This window comes from Pinus tabuliformis, chromosome 3_1 (assembly GCF_031772625.1).
Source record: "Pinus tabuliformis cultivar Carrire ecotype Pingquan chromosome 3_1, CPIR1, whole genome shotgun sequence".
Classification (NCBI taxonomy): Eukaryota; Viridiplantae; Streptophyta; class Pinopsida; order Pinales; family Pinaceae; genus Pinus; species Pinus tabuliformis.
Window position 1 is genome coordinate 313,728,676 of NC_142301.1, and position 19,326 is coordinate 313,748,001.

Below are 19,326 nucleotides of genomic sequence, written 5' to 3' on the forward strand. Positions count from 1 at the left end.
AGAGCTTCAACTCTATTGCAGAAATTAAGGAAGGGAACTCTATCCACAAGGATTTCGGGAGCATCAAGAAAGTAGAGTTCACTCATTTTAAAAAAATTTATAGTGAAGAAGGAGTGACAGACCCAAACTCCAAATTCTTAGGGGCGGTCCCTACTAAGATCTCCCTCACAATGAATCAACATCTTGAAGCAAAGATCACTATAAAAGAAATAAAGGATGCTCTCTTCGACATGGAGCCCGACAAAGCCCCAGGCCCGGATGGCTTCACCGCAAGATTCCTCCAATCTTGTTGGCAGATTGTGGAAAAAGACCTCTACAAAATGATCTTGAAATCTCAAAATTGCCAGAAAATAGGGGGCAGCACCAATTTTGCCTTCCTTGCCCTCATCCCCAAGGAAAAGGGCACTAAGGCTTTCAATAGGTTCCGTCCCATCTCTCTTTGCAACATTGGATATAAATTAATCACAAAGGTGATCGCCAATAGGCTAAAAGGTATCCTCCCAGCCATCATTCCGGAGAATCAAGGCGGGTTTGTTCAAGGGAGACAGATTGCGGACAACTTCATCCTAGTTCAAGAGGCGATTCATTCAAGCCTACAATGCAAAGAGAAAGGTATGGTAATCAAACTAGACTTGGCAAATGCTTTTGATCGAGTCAGACTTAGTTTTCTTTGGGAAGTCATGCAAAAATTTGGCTTTGGAATGAATTTTATCAATTGGATTCGAGCTTGTATTTCCGATCCTTGGATCGCTCCCTTGGTGAACGGGAGAGAAACAGACTTTTCTAAAGCATCAAGAGGACTCAGGCAGGGTTGTCCCCTTTCCCTACTTCTTTTTGTCCTCCATTTTTCTATCCTGAGTTTATATTTAGATCAGAAGCTGGTTGATCAAGAGATCCTAGGGTTCAACATTGCCAGAGGGGTTAAAAATGTAAACCATGCTCTGTTTGTTGATGATACTCTCCTACTAGGGGCTGCCTTCGCCTAATCCACCTTAAGGTTCAAGGAAGTACTGGGTGAATATTGTGAAGCTATAGGCATCATTTTAAGCAAAGGGAAATGCAATGTTTTCTGTTGGAATATCTCTGCCAACACCCTCGCTGCCATCTCTAGAACTTTAGGCTTCTCTGCGTCCCTCAATTGGACTTCCTTTATCTATCTGGGCCTTCCTATCTTCCGCAAACTTTCCTATAGCAAAGACTGGTTCTCTCTACTAGACAAATTCAAGGCAAAAATTCAAGCTTGGGGATTCACTTGGCTAAATCTTACCGGCAAAACAATTCTCATCAAATACGTACTCAGTAGTCTACCCATCTTCCAATTCTCTGTTATCCTAGCTCCAACTGGCATCATTAGGAAAATGGAAGCCTTCATCCGCAAATTCTTTTGGAAAGGTGGCAATCACAATGAAATAAGAATCCCATTGGTAAGCTGGGATAAAATTTGTAAGCCCTTGAATGAAGGAGGTCTTAACTTTAAGGATCTTAGTCTTCAAAACACATCCATGGGAGCCAAGATTTTTTGGAAAATCATTGGTTCTCATCCAGGCTGGGCGCAAAGAGCATTAAGGAATAAGTATTTACTGGGGCGCAGAAAAGATGCTTGGACAATTCCCTACCCACCACTGGATCGTAATTGTTAAACTTTGTCATAAAGCTATTCCTCTAATTAAAAACAACACGTTTTGGATACCCCGCAATGGAAAAGAAATTAGTCTCTGGGATGATGGTATCATGATGTACCCCCCCTGTCGAGGAATGGCTCCCTTCAAGGGCTGCGTTCGTGGTTGGATGGCTCTAGGCTCTTTACACTTTAGGACATCTCGACATGGACAGGCAACACTTGGCTACATTGGAACATGCCGCCCATGCCAACTGAGTTGACCAACGATCGGGACACTTTTCTCACGTTGTTGAATGGGAAGGCACCTCTGTGTGCAGGGGAGAAGGATGCTTGTGCCTGGGGAGCTAAGCCTGGAACATATATAGTAGCGCAGGGGTAGAAATCATTGCAGGAGCGTCCACATGTTCCACCAGATCCTGCTATGTGGAAGGGTCTATGGAGTTACAAGACCATGCCAAAGGTGGACTTTTTCTATTGGTTGTTATGCCACAAAGGAATTCTTATTGAGGACAGGTTAAAGAAGAAAGGATTCCATGGACCCTCACGATGCCAATTGTGTTGTGACAATGAAGAGAATGCCCATCATTTAATGTTGGAATGCAAATACTCACTAGAAATTTGGCAGAATCTCTTGATCCACTGGAAAAGAGTGTTCATCTTGCCAATTTCTATCTCTGGTTTATTTACAACCTGGCAAAATTTTTATCCAAAAACACTTCCAAAAAATGAAAGCTTTAAGGCTGCTTAGCTCTCCTTGCCAAAATTTATCCGCTAGCAAATTTGGCTTGAGAGAAATAGAAGAGTTTTTAGAGATGAAGGGCAAAATCTGCAATTCATCATAATCAAGATAAAAAGTCAATGGAAAGAAAGTCTGGGTGAGCATTTTTAGGATTCGAACCTAAGTCAGCAGGACTTAGATTGGGGCGCTTCATTGGATCTCCATTTCTCTCGAGAAATAAGACATCACAAGGAAAAAAAAGAATGGCAATTCAGAGGGAAGGAGAATGAACTATTAGAATGGATCACCAGACAATCCAGGCATACCTTGTTCTTTGATGGGGCAGCAAATGGAAACCCCAATATGGCAAGGGCAGGAGGAGTTATAAAGAACAAGGAAGGCAGAATTGTGACTAACTTTGCTTGGGGAATAGGGTACTCCACAAGTATCCAAGTTGAAGCCTTGGCACTTTTTCAAGGTCTCAAGCAAGTCAAGGCCCTTGGTTTAACAAAGGTAAATGTTATCAGAGATTCTCAGTCCATTATTAAAGTCATAGTGGAGAATTCTCCGCCTGTTGATCTTAGATTAGCTAGAGTGGTGTCAAGAATTAGACTTTTGGTGAAATCTCTTCAGTCTATTAATTTCTTTCATGTATTGAGGGAGAACAATAAGGATGCTGACTCGGAAGCCAACAAAGTGGTGCCGCTTACAGCTGGCTCTCTCTTGAGAGATGGGATTGTGGAGTGGGACTCCATTCCATAATCTTGTTCTCATGTTTTACTACATTATACTAAATTAGTTTGTTTGTGTCCATAAGATAGGGAAAATAATGGAAATAGATTCTCTAGCTCCAAGTAAGAAACATTGGCACCCAAATCTTGGGGCCTTTGATCATCTAGTGGAATAAAGTTCATGGGCTTGGCTTGAATTACTGTAACCGATGAAAGGCATTTTAGCCACAGTTCTAATATAAACCCATACCCATTCTTGTAAAAATAAAATAAAATAAAAAATTGGTAGAAACAGAATTTCCCGTAATGGCTCCATTGAAGTCATATGTGCAAGACACCCAGGAACCAAGAATGGACAGAATCCTATTGGCACACTCCAAATGAGTCAGAACAAGCCTAGTCAAAGTTGGTCAAACTTGACCAGTCACTTAGGAAATCCCTTGATTTAGGGGTAGTTTTGTGGAATATTCCCATATTTTGTGCAACAAAAGGGATGCGTTCAATCATGTTAGATGGAATATGATTCTTGTTAGTTGTTATAGTCATTTTAGTTGATTTAGTTACATTATTAGCCTATTTAAGCACAACAACTAAGAAACCATGGATATTATTATTATTATTATTATTGTGACTTCTCTATTTCTGAATATAATTTGAAGAACTTGCCTTCTATTTCTTGTTGTGATTGTTATGGGATGTGATTGTTGATCTACTGTAGCTGGTAGTCTTCAAGTGTACCAAGCAAAGATGGAGGGCCCCCATTCTAAGCTAAGTACACTGCATTGTAATTGTTGTGCATAATTGTTAATATCTTAGATTGCTGAATATTTCCTTTACAATTTCTTGTGAATATTTTCTGAGTCAATTCATTGTATGTCATAGCCATTTATATTTTTGAAGTGATTTCCTTTCAGTAATTGGTTTAAGTAAGGAAGGACAACCTAGGCATCTAAGTTAGATCCTCTTCCTTGTGAGCTAAGAATTGAATTGGAAATTGTGTTTATGAATTTAATCTTTACTACTTTCTTAATTTAATTGTGTTATGCCTTATGGTGGAATTGGTTTTGTTGGAATAGGAATGATGAGGAAGGATAACCAGGACCTCTAAGTTAGTGCTTCTTCTTTGTTGGATATACTCCACATAAAATCTTTGAACATTTTCTTTTAGATTAGAATTTCAATGCTTTCTTTACAACCAGTAATTTACATTTGTAATATACATTTCCATTATTTTCATCTAAACACATACTTCCTACATTATTTAAAGTTAAGTTCCATATACCTTGGTGTGCTTCTAAGTTTACTAACCCGGATTGATATTAAAACAGATGCTCTAATTCAACTCCATAAATTAGACTGACATTTTTGGCGTCGTTGCCGAGGAAGCACGCTTAGATAAGAGTTAGTTAGGAAGATTGTTTAGAAAACTTATATCTATATCTATATCTATATCTATATATATTAGAAAGGTAGATCCCCACCTTTCCCCAAAACAAAACCCCCTATCTATATATATATATATATATCTATATATATATATATATAACAACAACAACAACAACAAGAAAACATAAAAACAAAAACACTTTTCATTATGGTTATTCATGCTTAGACATATAAATTAGAAAGGTAGATCCCCAAAACAAAACCCCCAACCACTAACAAAAACTCATTAACTACAAAATCCATTTGCAAAACAAAGATCTACAAAACATGATTTTAAAGAAGTCATTTAGATAAAGAGGTTATGCCACCACAAGGATCTTCTCATATCCTTGTCCACAATTTAGAATGGTCATTAGGGATGGATCTTCATTTCAAAAGATAGAAGAGGAACAAAGCATCGACCATGATGAGGATCGACAAGAAGAGAATCTAAAAGCTTCTTCTAGTTATATTTGTAAGGAGATCAATGAGTTATGGATCACATCCAATTAAATTTAAACAATAGAGCTAGAAATTGAAGAAAATTTAGAATATGTATTACAAGATTCCTTGCGCATTCATGATTTTTAACAAGTTCCACAAGAAGAACTTTGTGTTATGACAGTTGAGGAGAACCAAAGACTTAAAGATCACACTCAAACTTGGTTTCAACTAGTCCTTAGGCCACAACACCAATCCATTTTTCAACATTACTTAGCATCAAATATTTATGATCAACTAACTTTTCATGTCCAAGCATTCATTAAGGTGTATTTTTCAAACTTGGATATGGGTCTATGTATGATCTTGTTACGCAAATGGATGCATTAGAAATTCTCTTATACTTAGGAGAATGATTTATTTTTCCATAATAGGTAGGATAGAGTAGAATAAATAAATAAATAGGTAAAATTAGTTCACAATAAGACTTTTGGTTCAAACTCTCATGAATAATTCTTCAAATCATTGTTCAATATTCATTTGGAAGGATTTCATGGAAAAATAAAGTAAGAGCAATCATATTTTGGGTAACCATATAGGATCATTTTTAAAGCATATTTTTAAACAATGTATCTCTTGAAATTTAGTTTTTAAACCCATTTTGAATTTTTCAATTTGGATCACGAATATAAAAAAAAATATGATCAAAATAAATACTAGGTCTCAAGTGAAATTTTGAGAACAGAGTTATTACAACATTGATTCAAAGGGTCTAATGGAAACATTTTTACATGGAATGTATAATTAACGTAGTATTGGAATCTAGTTTCCAAAACAATTTGAATCACCTCAATCTAACATCATGTGAAAAAGTTATGTTCAAAATACTAACTGCTTGTCGAAAACTCTGCAGGGTGACAATATTATGCCTTGACTATTCACTGGAATATTTCACATACCAAATCGTATTCTTTTAAAAACATATTTATAAGGGAGATACATATTCAATTCTATTTTATGACACAATTTGAATCATCTCATTTGAAGTCCAGGTGAAAAGGTTATGCCACATTTAGTGACTGCATGTCTTAAAATCAGCATAGTGAAACTCTGCCTCCTAGGTCTGTTCATCAGCAATTTTGTGATATCAAACCTAGGTATTTTAAAAACCTGTTTCTATTGGATAGACACAAATGAATCTAATTTAATATACAAGTGGAATCATATTGATCCGATATTTAACAAAAAAGTTACACTCCAAATAGTGATTGTTGATCTAGGAAAAAATACACAAGCAACTCTATCAAACATGGTACTCCTCGTCATTTTTAGCATATAATTTATTTAAACTTGGCTTTGTAATCACTATAATTAGAAATAAAATGAAAATTTTGTGAATAAAATACCACTAGGAGGTCTAGGTTTTCCACCATTCCTTAAGGGGTAAACAAATAGATTTTATTTGTATATCATCTTTGGACTTATTTTTCAAGCATTGCTTGTAATCATTTTACATCTTTATTGGAATAATATATAATTTACACCTCTCCTCCTCCATCGTATAATATTTTATTGCAGACAAGTGCTATGTTTTTGCAGGTCCTGGGAAGATTTGAGGAGTCAACTCCATGGATGAAGGATTTTCAAAGTCAATCTTTAAAAATTCATATATGAGAATATGAAATGAAAATATTCAATTCAAAGCAAATTGGAATTCACCTGATGTTGAGTTCATCCAATGAAAATCAAAACTCGTGAAGCTTGCTTTCAGTTGCTGACCAACAACACCAACAAACCTACAAGATGGATTGAGATCAAGGCAAAAGACATGAAGCCAATCATGAGAAGAAGAATTCAAGATCTATACCATTACGAGTCACATCCATTGCCAAAGAATCATTTCATAAACTATATTGTTCATGATTTCATCCATCATCCATATTGCATGTTAAGCTTCATGATCATGCATGTTGAAGTCCAAACCTATTATCTATCTATTTATCCATCTACTACTAGATCATTACTTCAACCTATCGTATTTTCATAAGCTTTCCATACTTCCCTACTCCATTATCTCTCACCCCCATCTAAAAAAAAAGGGTAAAAAATAATAAAGAGGTTTGTTTGTGAAAATCCATGTTCCTGGCACAATACAAACCTGAATTCATACTGGAAAACCAAGATAATTGGCTAATATGAATTCGAAAAAGACAAAAAAATGGTTCTAACTCATTTCATTATTTCAGATAGATTCTCTATTTTATTCTGACAATAAAATATGTCATCTCATTCTTTGAAAAAGGAATCATCCAGTTCAAAGACTTGGGGACATGTCTTAGAACAAGCAAGGGGGAAGCAAAGGCATTGGTTTCATTACTAAAATGCGTTGTTAACATTTTCATTTCAAACATTGTTATCCTTCTTATCTCAACATGAAGATATTCAAAATGAAGACATTTAAGCATGTAGATACTCAATATGGAAGATGAAGATATTTCAACTTCAACACTCAAATTCAACTTCAACATTCAAAGCTATAAGAGGAGACTTCATGAAAAGTCATAAAGGGACCTGAATTTGTAGTGTTTTTAGAGGGACCTGAAAATGACAAGAATTTACAAGGGGACTTGAACATAAGGAAAAATTTACATCATAAAGGGATTTGAACATAAGGAAATTATACTTCACAAAGGGACCTGAAGCTCAATTTAATTTTTTTTAGAAGGGACCTGTATACAGAAGAGTCATTCGAAGATCAATTCATCTCAAAACAACTAAAGGAGCTATTTTAAAGACACTTCTTTTCAAGAAACAACCAAGGAAAGTAATGGAAATATTGTAAGTTAAAAAATTATTTTTAATGCTTTTTTATTTTGAAAGAAATTCTTGAATTAGGAGACTAATTAAAACCTTGGTGCATAAGAGTGTAATCCCTTCATCCCCTGCACATACATAAACCTTTTTCATTTCATAAACATTTTACCCTACCATCTATTCAAATCAAAGTCTCTTTTCCTAGAAGACATGTCTTTTCTCCAAAAACAAGTCACATTAAAAAGCATGGGTTAGTGTCATAAAATGAGAACAAAGATGTGTTTGAAATAAGGAGTTATAATGCTATGAAGAACTATGGTATTAAGATGTATTTACATAATCTAGAAATTAAAAAATTACTTTTTTCTTTTTGGGTCTTGAAATTACCTTGAAATGGTCATTTCAAAAGCTATTCCAAAGAGTCCAGGAAAATATGGAAAATCATTAAGAAATGCATCAAGAGAAAGAAGACATTAGAATTTGAAGAACAAGGAGATAAAATAGATCATTACAATAGGGACCTTGAAAAGATCATTGTAATCACCATAGAGAACAATAGGAATGTAGTCTTGGTGATACATTATAAAAGGTTCATTTAATAAATGGCATACAAAATTCATACAATGGAATCGAATCCTTTACAAAGAAATATGTATGAAGTGGTTAAGTTATGGCGCATATAAATCAAAATGCATGCACTCATAACAAGGCACTACTTAGTCATGCACCAAAGGAAATCATTAGGGAAATCGATTTTTGAAAATTGATGAGGACGTAAAAGGCGGTCATCAAAGCTAATTATGATGTAAAAGGTGATCATAAAAATTGCCCAAAAGAAATAAGACAAGTGTTAGGCTGATTCAAACATTTCACCTACAGGAAACACAACATAGTCAAACAAAATTCAAAACGCTGCATAACCCAATTCAAGAGTGTCAACGCTGCATAACCCAATTCAAGAGTGTCATTCACCAATGCATAAACTCAGAGAGTCAATGCAGGTTCAGACAAGTGTAGAAGAAAGCCCAGTGCTATGGCTGAGTAGAAGAAAAAGAAATGAAGGCTTAGAGATGGAGAAATGAAGCACAATGCTACGGCTAAAAAGCTCAGGTAGGAAGCATAAAACCCATAATTGAAATCGATTTTATAGTGCAGTCAAGGATGAAATCGATTCAAGAAATCAAGTGTGAAAATTTCTAAGTTATGCAGTGTTGAGGAAATCTTGATCTTTTTCGTAAAAATCGTTGAGTCTCATTAATTAGAACTCTGAAACTGATTTGTAAGATAAAAATCCCCTAAATCACGTGAAAATTCTCAGTGTTTGAGTTGGGTTAGGAGTGAAGGCCAATTAATTGTTTTTTTTTAAACAATTGTCAGCGTAGATATCAAATTTGAGTTTAAAAGGCATAGTTGTCAACGTAAAACTCCAAGTGGCATAATGGGCATCGTATTTTAAGACTCCAAGTTTCATAATTGGCAGTGTATTTTAAGACTTCAGGTTACATAATTGGCAATGTAGTTTAGGACTCCAGGTTACATAATTGGCAACGTAGTGTGAGACTCCAATTTACGTTGGTTGGCAGCATAGACCACCAAAATAAAACTTGAAATGCATGAGTGTTGGTGCTAAACTGTGAGTGTCGATCTGAAAGATATGAATGCATAAGTTCTAGTGCTAAACTGTGAGTGGCAATTATTTATTTATTTATTTTTTGAATTATAATTGTTAGAGAAGAATGTGATAAGAAGAATGTAGATTGCATAAAAAATAATATAGAAATCGATTTCTGAGGTGTTAAAACACAAAGTCTTGTTCTTGTGAGTATACAACGGTGACAAAATTGGTATTTCAGTCCTAAATTTTGACATTTCAGTTCATAGATTTCTCCTTGTTCTTGTGAGTATACAGTAAAGAGTTTCTTTGAAAAAATATCATAAAAGATGTAGTAAGGATATTCTTTTAATCAAGAATGAATTTTTTAGTGCAGTATACAATGAGTAAATTATCAGACGTTAGTGAGTAAATTCTTGGAAATTAGAAAAATTTGTTGAAAACTATGCTTTGGTACCATATCAGTGAATTTTTTTACAAGTGCATTTTGAATAAAATAGTGGATACAATTTCAAATTTGATACAGGATACAATGGATATAGGGGGCAGTGATTGTTTCAATTCAATTTCTATGGATCTAGATCATTATTTCTCTGAATTGTTTGAAGTCTTCTTACAATTTTTTTCTCAAATCCTAAGAAATTCAAAAATTGTATGGTGAACAGAATTCTCATTTTAGTCAAGAAACGAAGTCTTTAACCTAAAATTAGAAAATTCAAGAAAGGAAACAGGTAAAGCCTCTTTGTTTCTTTGTAAAACCATATGAACAACAGTGATGATCCATCTCTCATGGAAAGAAGCAGAATGCGTGACTAACAGTGGTCACAATTCTCCAAAATTAGAAATTTTTAAGAAGCCACTATTTTGCGTTGCTTTTTCTGAGCAAAGGAAAATGAAATTTGAAAAATTAAAACATGAATTTTCTTTAGAATGAGTCTAGTTAGACTTCATGGAGACAGATTTCTCAAATTCATTACTGTGTGGGATATTTTCCTGGTTCTTTTGACCCCTATTTTGCAGATTGCGTGGGTAAACAGTGGCTAAATTGAACGTGAACACCCAGCCATAAAACGTATTGGCACAAGTTATTTGTGGCATATTCATGGCAAGAAGGAGCCCCCCCTACACAAGTAGAGAATATTTTATGTGTTCGATTGGTGTTTTCTCTGTGACTGTATGACATTGCAAGATTGGCACAAAAAGATGTTAAGGGTACATGAAGAATATCACTTTTTGTTGAAAATTAGAACTTCAGAGTTACAGGTTTCAAAAGCATGAAGGTACCCTGCATATAAAGAAAATAACCATTTATTATGACCATAACTATATTGAGAATTTCATATTAATTTTGTGTGATTTTGGGTAGTGGAAACAATCTACACACTCTTGTTGATCGTCAAGGTGTTCATCATGTATAAATTGTGCCTATAGTTTTCATCACATGGTCATAGTTAATACTGATTGTTGGAATTCCATAGTACAAGGTCAAAAATTTCAAAGCTTACTGTTACTATCATTTGTAAACAATGAGAATTTAAGTATGAGAAACAAAAGGTGAAAACAAATATTTATAAAAGAGGAGAAAAATAGGCATAAGGAATAGATGTACTCTTAAAGGCAGCACAACAGGAAGCATCTACATCAGCATGCAGGGGAAGGAGGTCCAGAAAGACAAAGACAAGCATGAGGACATGCTTGTGGATCAACAAGGGGGAGATGTTAGGCCTCAGCTTTGACCGTTTTTTACCATACATATTCCACCTTTTTACCATCCCTTACCACCATATCATGATCATATTTGTCATATTTTTGCCTTTTTTTCACATTAAGGTAAAATAATTTTGTCTTTTAATTTTTAGAATTTTTAGTAAAAATTGGGTATTAAAAATTGTTTTTGGCAGAAACAGAATTTCTCCTAATGGCTCCATTGAAGTCGTATGTGTAGGATACCTGGGCACAAACTGAAGGTAAATTAGAGAAGTACAGGAATCAAGAATAAACAAAATCCTATTGGCCACACTCCAAATGAGTCAAAACAGGCTTGGTCAAACTTGACCAGTCACTGAAGAAATCCCTTGATTTAGGGGTAGTTTTGTGATTTTGTAGAATGTTCCCATATTTTGTGCAAAAAAAGGGATGAGTTCGACCCTATTATGTCGAATAGGACTCTTGTTGGTTGTTACGGTCATTTTAGCTTATTTAGTTATATTCTTAGCCTATTTAATCACAACAACTAAGAAACTATGGATATTATTATTATTATTGTGACTTCTCTATTTCTTAATATAATTTGAAGAACTTGCATTCTATTTCTTGTTGTGATTGATGTGGGATGTGATTGTTGATCCACTGCAGTTGGTAGTCTTCAGGGGTACCAAGCAAATATGGAGGGCCCCCACTCTAAGCTAGTACATTGCATTGTAATTGTTGTGCATAATTATTAATATCTTAGATTGCTGAATATTTCCTTTACAATTTCTTGTGAATATTTTCTAAGTCAATTCATTGTATGTCATAGCCATTTATATTTTTGAAGTGATTTCCTTTCAGTAATTGGTTTAAGTAAGGAAGGAAAACCCATGCATCTAAGTTAGATCCTCTTCCTTGTGAGCTAAGAATTGAATTGGAAATTGTGTTTATGCATTTAATATTTACTTCTTTCTTAATTTAATTGTGTTATGCTTTATGGTGGAATTGGTTTTGTTGGAATAGGAATGATGAGGAAGGACAACCAGAAAGTCTAAGTTAGAGTCTCTTCCTTGTTGGCTATACTCCACATAAAATATTTGCACATTTTCTTTTAGATTAGAATTTCAATGTTTTCTTTACAATCAGTAATTTACATTTGTAATATGCATTTCCATTATTTTCATCTAAACAACTACTTCCTACATTAGTTAAATCTAAGTTCCATATACCTTGGTGTGCTTCTAAGTTTACCAACCTAGATTGATATTAAAATAGATGCTTTAATTCAACTCCATAAATTAGACTGACACCTAAGTCGAACCCCCTCTGAATCGAGTCTCTACCATGCTTGGGTATTCTTTTCCATGGGATGATTGAAGGATTTTAAGCTCCCTAAAAAGTCAACAACTATGTTTCAAAGATGTAACATGACCATGGTGGCTTATGGGATGCCTACCCCTAATGGTCCTAACTTGAACTATAAATTTTTTGGTGGCCCCTGTGGGGAAACTTAGTTGGTTCAAGTTATGGTTGTTTTTAAGGAGTCTTAATTCACTTATGGAGTGATTTTGTAAGAAAAAATAAACTAAGTACACAAAGCTCTGAAAACTAGATGCCTTCTAGTACAAATATTATGGAAGCTTAGTGTGTGATGCAAGTGAACATACAAAGTGTGGTAAGATGCAAATATGCGATGATCATTTACAATATCCTTCTAATTACACTAAGTGTTGATTGTTCCTTGTATTGAAAAAGAAATATGTTGTGGATCATGGTCCACTTACTCTTTTCCTATTAAACTATGTGAATTTCAACAAGGGTGATGGAAATTCAAATACTTTAAGAAAGTGTTTATGTGCAAATCTAGGTTCATCTAAGATATGCAAGGGAAGCAGAGATTACTTACTTTCTATAATAACAGTTGCTCCTCGTCCCATAAAATGAAAAAAAATGATTACTTTGGTTAGTTGTAAGATTTGTGGGTGATGGGTCACTTACTTCTTTACTAGTTAATCTATGTGATTTGTAGAAAAATTTAGCAAAATAGCTTGAAAAACATATGTGGAATTTGGCCCCTTACTTTCTCCCTAATTAAGCTATGTGTGTATTGCAAATACAAATGAAAAAAGTACTCTAATTTCTCCACTAATTGAGGTTAGTAAAGCAACCAGACATACTAAATAGAAAATAAAAATGCATAGGTGAAGGCAATTCACTAAAGGCTGCCAATCACTTGAGAAAAGAGAAAATACAAGGCTCTTTTTGACTTTCTAGTTACTGCGTGGGTTTAGCCACACATAGACGCATGCGCACGTCTATTAGAGAAAAAGCTGCACGGGCAAGCAAAGAAAATGAAAACTCAATTTTGTGGGCTTATAATAGGTCCCAGAGGTCCTGCAAAAATTCCAGAGAGGTGTTGAGCACCTTGTAGAGTGGTTATGCAGAGAGAAGATCCTACAAACACAACCTTTAGATTAAAGAAAAGACAACAGTATGGTTGCCATTCCTGTGGTAGTTTTTTTGTGGCAATGGTGTACCAAAAGACACCTCCTTAATAGTTGATTATTCCCTGCAAAGGATCACAAGCAGAGTTGGTGTTGTTAGTGGACAAGATTAGATAAACAAAACATTATAAATAGTAGAAACATTGCATGCATAAACATAAACTAAAACAGAGAGGTAAATACAAAACAAATGCTCAATAGAGAAAACAAGTCAACAAAATAATGGAAAAATCTCCCTTTATTGACTGCTGGTAATAGAGGTTAAATACAATAGATGAATCTTAAACACTTGAAGATAATTCTTTTAGCTATGGTGCTCAAAAATCCTCAGCAAGGGGGGTTATTTTCCTCAATCTCTTTGCAAGTTTTTCCTCTCTCTCAAAGAAGCATGAAGACTCTCCAATGGTGATTCCTCTTCTCTCACTAAGATGATGGATTGCTTAGAAGCAATATGGCCAACATGTTAGTGCTCTTAGTTTCTTTGGCTTCAAAAATGGAATGGTGGTTTGCTCTGATAGCAATTTGGCCAGCATAATAATGTCTCATATTTTAGTTCTCCCATGGCCTATTTGTATAGAATATTTTGAATCCTTCTTCCCTCTCTTGGTTCATGCATGATAATGACACATGAGTAGGAAAAGATGATTCCATTGAATTGTATCATCTAGAGATCTGTTGGAGATGGAATGGAGGGTTTACTATTCATGACCTGCAGCAAAGGTATGGCGAGATTTGGCAAGGCACGGTGGGCAAGCCCATCAAGGTCGATGATTGGAGCCCCACCACATTCTAGATCCCCTGCAGCGTCAAGTACACACACACGCCCTCGTTCTCGTTTAAGGCCCTTCAGATCATCATCCGCTCCCCGCAGTGACAGTCCCAGGAGGTGCAGCCCTATGCCGCCCAGGAAAAGCCCATCGCCATCAACAGGGAGAGGCTGGACACCACTGTTGTGACCTAAGCTTTCTTCACCTTTTAGTCTAGGAGCAGGAGTTCTGAGGGCGGGGGTTGCCGAAATACTCTCTCGTGCTGACGTAACTGCTCCACTCGGAGGCCTGGGAAGATATGGCAGCCCTAGACAGGGATTTTGCTCCCCAGGTGATAAAACCAAAGGCGACCACACAGAAGATGTCATGCAAATGCTGATTCGAAATAGCCATCACTCAAAGGTTGCCAGTTCTATTCATTGGCAAGGATTGAACTTTCTTGAGCCGGATCGGAATCTTATCCACGAATTGAGACACATCCTATGAGATCTGTTCAACCAAAAGACAAAGCTGCCCTCGATCTGGCGAGATCCGGAAGTATCTCTTCGAACCAGCAATACCCAATACCTTTTTGTTGATGCTAAGCTCTCTATGAGGACAGATTTGGAATTTTTCCAGGTTCTACCAGATCTGGCGGGGTTGGATTTGCATATTATCTTAGCAATATGGGAACACACCCCAGATCTGGTAAACATTGAACTCAGGAACCAAAAGGGCCTCTTTGGCATGCAGATCGGTGGTGCTCCTGTGGACTAGATCATGATGAAGCTCTACGTGGAAGCATTGAAACGATTAGATCTGAAATATCTGGGCACAAGGGCAATAGGTTGAGCCCCTTCTCAGATAGACCCACACTCAAAAGTGGAGGATCTAATACAAATCTTCATTAAAACACTGGAAGGCAAGACTATTTGTTGGAGGATCTGGAAAGGGAGGAAGATTCAAGAGCTAAGAAACAAAATCCAGAACCACCTCGATATACCAGCATGCCAACAAAATCTGATCTGCTCAAGCCATAGTTTACAGGACAGCCTCACACTCCAGGAGTATGGCATCACCGCAAACGCAACCATCATAATTAACTTGTGTTTGAGGGGTGGAAGTGCTGGAACTAGCTCAAAAAGCACAGGATCCTTCAAGGAAGCAGTCAAAGGTAAGGAAAAAGCACAAACCAAAACCGCAACACCGCCTGAGCTTCCAGGGCCCTACATTGTAGAACAAAAATCTGAGAATCCTGCTCTTACCATCGCAATGCCTGAGGTAAAAGACCTATACATAGATCTCTATTCCAAATCATTTATATGTAGATTTAATGGGTTTTGGCCTAAATATGATGTTTTGCACCAATGGATTTATGATGCCTGGTCACCAGACTGTGAAATATACTTATGCCCCAAAGGATTTTTTATAGTCAGATTCATAATAGTACAGGAAAGGGAACATATCCTCAACAAGGGGCCATGGTTTTGTGGCAATGCAAGACTATTTATGAGGAGTATATTGGAGTAAAGCAAAGGTTGATAGAAATGGATCGACCATCTCTAGGAGTAGGTCCGTCAGGCACTCGAGGTCGAAGACGAAGTCAAAATAATGGGTCCTGAGGTGGACGAGGAGCCACCTCTTCACAGTCGTCGAGGCGGAGTGGATGAAAACCGTATGCCCAACATATCAGTGTCACGACTCAAGCGTATACCACAAGAATTCCTGATTGGGTAAGGCATATGATTGCGGGTTGGGAGGTCAACCTCAATCAGTTGGTTGAGCAAGAGATACAGATGGAGGAATGGCATTTGTTGGTCCCCGACCTAGGTCACACTTGCGGCAGGATCACTCATTATAAGCAAACAATCGATCTTTATTGGATGATGAAGAGCATAGTAGCTAGAGTTATTATGAACGCTATTAGTTCCATTAAATCTAATCCCGAGTTTTAGGAAATTCAGAAATAATTCCAATTTGTTTGATTTCAAATTCAACAATAGAATGTCTATCTTGGTCATATTGAGAAGCACATTTTTGTGCCTTCCTCAATCAGAATTACCAGGTTGTAGTGCTAAGAACCCAACCCCAGTGGAGTCTTTTGATGACTAGTATCTATTAGTTTCCTTTTTGTTAAATTTCGATGATGTATATTTTGATTAGTAGTACTTAGGTTAGCATGTTAAGAGTGAATTGGTTTATAAACATGCAGGGCCCCTATAAGGCTGAGTATGATAGACTTAAGAACCTCAAATTTTGGATGGATTATAATGCGTTCCGATGGCCAATAAAACCAGTTTACCAATGTGCAAGTTGAGGCGATGGAATGTCTTTCATGGATGTAACCTACTTTTGAAAATTAATGAATGAAAGGTCCTACTAAGCTTACAATTTTTTTTTTAACTTCATGATGTATTCAGTTGGAAAATCTTCACTTGTGCATTCTGTTGGAAGTCTTTTAATGTCTTCTGGATTGTGCAAACCTGTGTATGATTTTTTGGTGTTAGTTCCGACCTTTTATCTGCCGACAAATATTGCAGGTAAAACCCTATAGCCCTAGTGAAATTCCTTAGGACTCTGTCGTTGCTCCTCATATATGTAATTTATTTTCTTGGAATTGACATGCACAGAGGCATCACAGCTTTCCAATAGGCTTCTGAACGAAAGGTTATGACACTTCTTATAGAATTTGCAAGTGAGGGGTTGAGTTTTGACCCTTTAGGGCACAAGGTAAACTACCCCCATTATGAATTTCACCTCTTAATAACCCCATTATTTTGATAAGGCTTCATTGAAGAATGTTACTGAGCCCTCTGTCATTTGCATGCAGGTAAATCATGACATCCAACTTAAAGGAAACTTGTCATGTGAACCACTCGATTCTATGTCCTTCTAGGCATCCCCAGGTGCTGGAGTTCTATTTAAGATTTCTTTATGCAAAATATAGTTATAATTACAATTGTAAATTTCTCTTTTTTCCTTGACTCCCAGCTTGGGAGGAACAGTGATCAGATAAATTCATAGTGGAGGCTCTTTCTGTAAGATGTTCTTGAGCCATTGTTAGGGTGTTTATTTATTTTACTTGTATGTTAATAGTCGGGCCTTGAGGTATACCTTGGTCATTGAAAGAGTTCATTGTTTATGTTGAATCACTCTATTTTTGTTGGAAAATTTTGAATTAAAGATTCCCTTGTATGTGTATGTAACTTGTAGAAGTCGTGCACTAGTTCTCGATTTAATTTTCCCAAGTTAATTCCTCTCGGTGAGGGTTTAAAATTTCACCTTGTTTGCACTTACAATTTTTAGTACATTATATATATATATATATATATATATATATATATATATATATATATATATATATATATATATATATATATGTAGATAGATATATATATCTATATATATATATATATCTATATATATATATATATATATATATATAGATATATATATCTATCTACATATATATATATATATATATATATATATATATTTCTAGATTGATGAGGTCACAACAAGGTTGTTCAGGGGGATGAGACCCGGATGCTAGTTCCTTTTGGTGACTAGGGTCTAAACCCTTTCGGTACCCATATACCCGAAACCTTGCTTACCCTACCCATCAATCCTTTCTAGTTATTAATAAAGACCTATGAGGGATAAACCCCAACATTATTTTCTACGGAGACAAGAAGTCGTGCATCAGTTTTTGATTTAATTTTCCTGAGTTAATTCATCTCGGTGAGGGTTTGTAATTCCCCTTTGTTTGCACTTACAATTTGCAGTACATTTTATTAGTTATATATATATATATATATATATATATATATATATATATATATATATATATATATATATATATATCTATATATATATATTCCAAATTGATGAAGTCACAAGAAGGTTGTTGAGGGGGATCAAACTCAGCTGCTGGTTCCTTTTGGTGACCACGGTCTAAACCCTTTCGGTACCCATGTACCTGAAACCTTGCTTACCCTACCCATCAGTACTTTACAGTTATTAATAAAGACCTATGAGGGATAAACCCCAACATTATTTTCTATGGAGACATGCTTGGAATGGTTTTAGTCTGGTTTTCTTTGCAAACTCTACTAGGTTTGCGGGATTTCATTAAGGAACTTACTACCCATTTACTGTGTAACCCTCCTGTTTATGATTGTTCCTCTAAAGGTGACAGTGTACCCTTCACCACATTCATCAACTCCTTTATCCTGTGGATACCCTAGCTCAAGGCTCTTCCATACCCATTCCATGTGGAATGCAAGTTGGAGTGAACACTCAACCAATAAGCTTGGCTTATCCTCTTCCTTCCTTATTAAGGCAAGCTATCCATACGTACTCTAGGGTTCTTCATATGTATACCAATATACATAAAGAAATAACTCTAGTATCATACTGCACGATACCCTTAAATAATCTCATTAAATTACCTAGCCTAGCCATTTATAATAAATAAAAAAAGTAAGCATTACGGTAGGTAAATACAGTAAGATAATCATAGTAAGCCAATTCATCCCTTCAACGATTACAATAAATAAACACAAGGATTTTCCTTCATACAATTTGTTGCAAAACAACTTGAACAACTGGAAGCCCTTTCCTTTCAACAGAGTTAACTCTAGAACAACACATACATCATCAAGCATAAAATACTTATCTGAAGAGAAGCTTAACCAAGAATTCAACCGGGCTAACACCGTCCACCCAACCTTGAGAAGGGAAATTACATCCACTTCTCCTCCCGATCTTCCAGTCCATTGCACTCCATACAGTAAACAACAGTAACCAATTTGGAGTCAGGTAATAGGCATCAGAACACCACATTCCAACCTAATACTTGTTGATCTTTGCCTATACCAGAGTTCTTCGCTGGCTCTAGTCTAGCTTAGGATTCCTTCCTTGGCAGCGTCCTACCCAAATTCACAATCTTCTCTCCTTTATTTCAGTCAAAATCCAAAAAAGAAGAACCCCTTCTTCCCATTGAGATCCTCCTTTATCTCCACA

The 19,326-nt window shown here is 35.9% G+C and overlaps 1 protein-coding gene across 1 annotated transcript; it reads left to right on the forward strand.

The window, feature by feature from the left end:
- The first annotated feature begins 2,702 nt into the window (after positions 1–2,702).
- LOC149187033 (uncharacterized) lies at positions 2,703–3,101 on the forward strand. Its single transcript, XM_089409534.1, has one exon. It carries the CDS (start codon positions 2,703–2,705, stop codon positions 3,099–3,101), a length of 399 nt encoding a protein of 132 aa, XP_089265660.1.
- Positions 3,102–19,326: the final 16,225 nt, after the last annotated feature.

Coding starts and splice junctions, on each gene's coding strand:
- LOC149187033 (XM_089409534.1), top strand. CDS start 2,703: ATGGCAAGGGCAGGAGGAGTTATAAAGAACAAGGAAGGCAGAATTGTG.